A 4550-nucleotide genomic window follows, 5' to 3' on the forward strand; every position below is an offset into this window, starting at 1 on the left:
ACACACACACACACACACAGATACACGTGCAAACTTTCCCTCTCACTTATGACCACATTTGCACTTTATTAAGTTATTCTCTCTGGTGAGTTTTGTTATACAGTTTGTGTTTTTTGTACAGTTTCCCTGTTTTTGATTTTTTACATGTCTGCACAAACATTTACACAATAGAAGTTGTGTTTGTGGCAAAGTGTTTAAGCATTTCCTGGAGGGAGTTTGATGAAAAGATGGTGAGAGGCAAGAAACCACTCATATATTAATAGTATAAGTAGTCGAATCATGACGTTATGATGCAACATACAGTTTTTGCTTTTGTAAATAAAGATTTAGATGCATTTAGAGACATTACTGCAGTTATCGCTGTGAGGGCAGGCTGCCATCTTGCATCTGGTTGGAAAGGCTGAAGAGTGAAGAAAAACTCTAAACATGTTTATGCATGCTCATCCCCCAGGCAGTGCTGTTTAGGAGGGAGAGGGGGCACAGGAAACAGGATTTATGGGAAATGTGGTCTTAATGATGAGAAACACTGGCACTAAGATCACCCCTGCTGTGAGATAGAAATCATCATGATGATGGTGATGGTCGCTATTGCAGCTATGGAATTTCCCCAAAGACCTATTGGACACCAAGTGTTAAAACCAGCAGTACCCAGTCTTTTCTACCTGTGACCTTTAATATGATGCCATTTCTGCTTGTGACCCCTCATCTTAGGGTCCTTTTAAGATTGTTTCATATGATATTTTAGAGGCTTAGATGTAATAAAATCCTGGATCTTCGTCGGACCACTAAACCAAACCACTAAAATAACAGTGGCACACTAACAGCCACTTTTCAGTCTCTCCATCAGACAAACACAGGGGCCAGACACAGCTCTTGATTTCGAGCTCTTACCGTCAGAAGGAGCAGATAGCTGAAGGAGTGGATGTCTGGCCTGAGAAAGGAACCTCCCTCTGAGTCACTCTGCCCTACATGGGAAAAAAGGCCTGAGGGCTGATGCAAACCTGAAGTAACAACCTTTGGGAACCAAGGGGGAAGTGAAGGCAGGACTCTCTCTCTCTAACACACACACACACATACACACATTTGTTCCTCTATCCCTGTGGGGACATCATGCCTAACCCAATTGTACCCCGAACCCTAAAACCAAGTCTTAACACTCAAAAAGCATCTCTACTGTGGGGACCTAAATTTTTGTTTGTGTTAGTGTGAATTTAAATCTGCAAAGCTGAAAACTGGACTGTGAAATCATGTGTTCCTTCCTCCTTTCATCTTTATGTGTTTTTTAATTACTTCCCTTTGGCTGTTTATATATATATTACATATGGTGTACCTTTGACAACAGATTTCTATATGTGTACCTTCTCTGCTTGATCTCTAAAATTATCCTGTCAGAATTAATTTTTTTAAAAACAGCTGTGATGGGAACCTGCTTCAACCTCAGTTAAAAGAGCCATACGGCTGGGGAATGATTACCTCACTGAGCACATTATGGAAAATGCCCTAATGGCAGCTGGCGGGCACTCAGTCATTCTCACTTTACCAGCAATGACGTTTAAACTCTCAGTTTCCAGGAGAAAGCTGATGTTTGACTTCTGGGGAGTGTGTGTGTTTATTTACTACCTGGTAATGGAGATACTTTGTGACTCAGATGTGTCCCTTGTTCAGCCACAATGTAACAGCTTTCTCTTCTTCTTCACAGACCGGTATGATGGATAGGTAGCAGAAGGAGGAAGAGAAGATGTCGTTCTTTGGTGTAGAATGTGTCAGGAAGAAAGAGAGAGGTAAGCCTTCACCAGATGGACAACACAAAAAAAATGTACTCCTCATTGAGGGTCAGTTTTCATTCTTGACTCGCTACAAGGTCCCTTCAGTAGCTATTCAAGAGCTTTTGATCATATTACATGAACTACCTACACTTATTCCTTAATGCTAAAAGCAACTAAAAGGAATTGCTGGTAACTGGTTATGAAACTGTTTCAATTTAATACTTTATATGGCCTAAATTAGAAAATGAGACCATATAGAATTCCAATGTCTGTCTGTTATATTTTGTGGTTATAGTTGATTCTGGGGAAGAATCAGCAAAAAGAAAAAGGGGGCAGTGATAGAGCACAAGCGAAAACATGAGTCAACCTGAAGCTGTTGGCTTTGTTTCACCATCATTATATTATAGTTATTAATCTTATATAGCTGCAGAAAGATACATTACTTCATCGCTATGCGTCTTGCAAACAGCTGTTTAAAAATAAAAAATATTAATAGTGTAAATAGTATTAAGTTATGTCATTCTTTCACTTACTTTCAAAACGAATGCACGTGCTAGTCAGATCAAGATCTATTTGATAAGAGGTGGTGGAAACACTACCACTTTTGTCCACAGGGTCCGCCTTAAAGTTATTTATTACGTTAATCTCAAAAATCTCCATGGCAACTTCATCTGCTGAGGAAGATCATGACTAAAAGCACCAAAACAGCAACTGAGGGGACCCTATGGCGACAAAGTTTTTATCTCAGTTCACTCACCTACACAGGCGCGCGGAATGACACAACGCATTGACACGACTGTGTGTAGGCACACACTTACACACTTTCCTTCAACACAGAGTGGTTACAAGAATGGCCATATGAGGTCGTCCTCGGTAATTATAGCCTATGTGTATAAATAAAATCATTCGATTAAAAGACATTGATAAGATGATCAACTTAGATGAAGGACATGTGGGCGCAGCTGATTATAGGCTACAGTCTCTTCAACTTAAAAAACTGTTCCACGCTCAGTGTCCACATTTGGAGAAACACAATAAGCACATGAAAACCTGTGTTGGAGAGAATGTGTTGGAAAACCTTGTGCGTGCAATAACTGAGAGCACCGCTGTTTGCGGGTAGAGCTTTTGACGATACATTTGGTGACTTTCGGGGTGGGTGAAATAGGGTGAAGCGTAGGAGAGCCCTGTTTGCAATTACGCATGGGGCGCAGCAGCGTATCTCCCAACACGCCAACAGGATCAGTCAGAATCCAACGTTAATTAGTATTTAGTGTTCTTCTCTACATCCAGAAGGTCTCACACAAAGTCCAGGTTCATACAGAGAAACTGTCTGGAGGACAGGAGCCGACTCTTGATCAGTCCTGAGCGTCATCAGTGCGTCTACAGTTTTTTAGAGGCTAAAAGTTCAATTCTGTTTGCTCTGCAGTTTCCTCTGTCTGTCCTGTCAAGTTTATAACTGCAGTTTTTAGTTTTGCTGCATATACGTCCCACGGTATTTGCCGTGACATTACTGCGCCTGTGGAAACGTTTAAAATGACTCTAATCACGAAAGCAAACCATTTATGGAAACACTCGTACATCAACACAATGAAGAAATCACCTGGAAAGTTAAAAAGGGCCGGTAGAGGTGGGATAAAACTGAGAAAATAATCAGTTGGGTGGGGGGCCGGTAGGATCTAGTGCTTACACGATTATTCAGATATTGTCACAGCCGATCTGCCCTCACACCAATGTAGCTCATATAATCGTGACAAAACAGTACAAACAGCTGCTGACGTCAAATTAAAAGGCTGTACTATGAACCAGAGCATCCTCTGACTTCAGCACTAACCTGCTGTATTTTATGTTGTTATTTAATAACAATAGTGCCCATTATGTAGGTTGCACATGTAATTTGCACACTGTGTTCCTCCCTGTCAATAAAGGGTGCTGCAGCACCCTCTGCACCCCCTTTCCCCTGTGCTTGACTTTACATGTGCCTGGCAATTAAAAGTGCCAATGGAAAGTTAAAAAACAAGACGACTTGCTTTTCCAAAATCCACACTGTACTATTTCCAAGCAGGTTTTTAGTATGTAGTGTGTTCATAGTGGAAAAGAAACAAGTTAAGTATAATCAAAGCAGACAGCATGCATTCTAAATATGTGTGCTCTTGATGCACACTATTCTCCCACAATGCAATGCACAAAGGAATCGAAGGCACAAGTCACAGCTGAAAAAATTGTGGGTGGCGGTGAAACTGTTTCAAAAAAATCTTACAATGAAGTATTGCTATAGGACAAAGCATAAGAATCTTAAGTCATGATAGTGGCTCTTTGAGGATGTACTTTGAGCTAAATGCTAACGTCAGCATGCTAACATGCATACAGTGACAGTGCTAACATGCTGATGATTAGCATGCATAATGTGTACTATATTATTCACCAGCACTTTCACTCATTTTGTAATAAAAAAAAGCAAGTCAAACATAATGTTTAATTAAAGCTGCAAGCAGCGTTGGGCGGGCCCTCGCACTTGTAGCGCGTCCGCGTGTGAGCCGGCCGAGTTGCATATTCTGGAGCTCTGCCGGTGCGGCTGTGAATTTCCTACGCGGTTCCGACGCCGCATGAATGTGCTATATGTCACTTCCTGTGTCCCCTATGTGGAGCTACATAGCACTTGCCGCTATGAATATAAATCGGTATTGACGTGTAGATGTCTGCGGGGTGGGAGATTTATCAAGCACGTAAAGTTTGTTTCAGATGTGAACATGTACACTGAACAATAATGTACCCACACAATAAAAT

At 41.2% G+C, this 4550-nt stretch overlaps 1 protein-coding gene across 2 annotated transcripts in view; it reads left to right on the forward strand.

The window, feature by feature from the left end:
- Positions 1-4550, forward strand: part of LOC123959738 (phospholipid-transporting ATPase ID-like) — a 54230-nt gene that overhangs the window by 15233 nt on the left and 34447 nt on the right. For both annotated transcript variants that reach the window (XM_046033989.1, XM_046033990.1), the window contains exon 2: positions 1700-1781. In XM_046033989.1, the coding sequence (XP_045889945.1) occupies positions 1739-1781 (43 nt within the window). In that variant the 5' untranslated portion in view covers positions 1700-1738. The remainder of the gene's footprint in view (positions 1-1699; positions 1782-4550) is intronic.

This window comes from Micropterus dolomieu, linkage group LG21, assembly GCF_021292245.1.
Source record: "Micropterus dolomieu isolate WLL.071019.BEF.003 ecotype Adirondacks linkage group LG21, ASM2129224v1, whole genome shotgun sequence".
Taxonomy (NCBI): Eukaryota; Metazoa; Chordata; class Actinopteri; order Centrarchiformes; family Centrarchidae; genus Micropterus; species Micropterus dolomieu.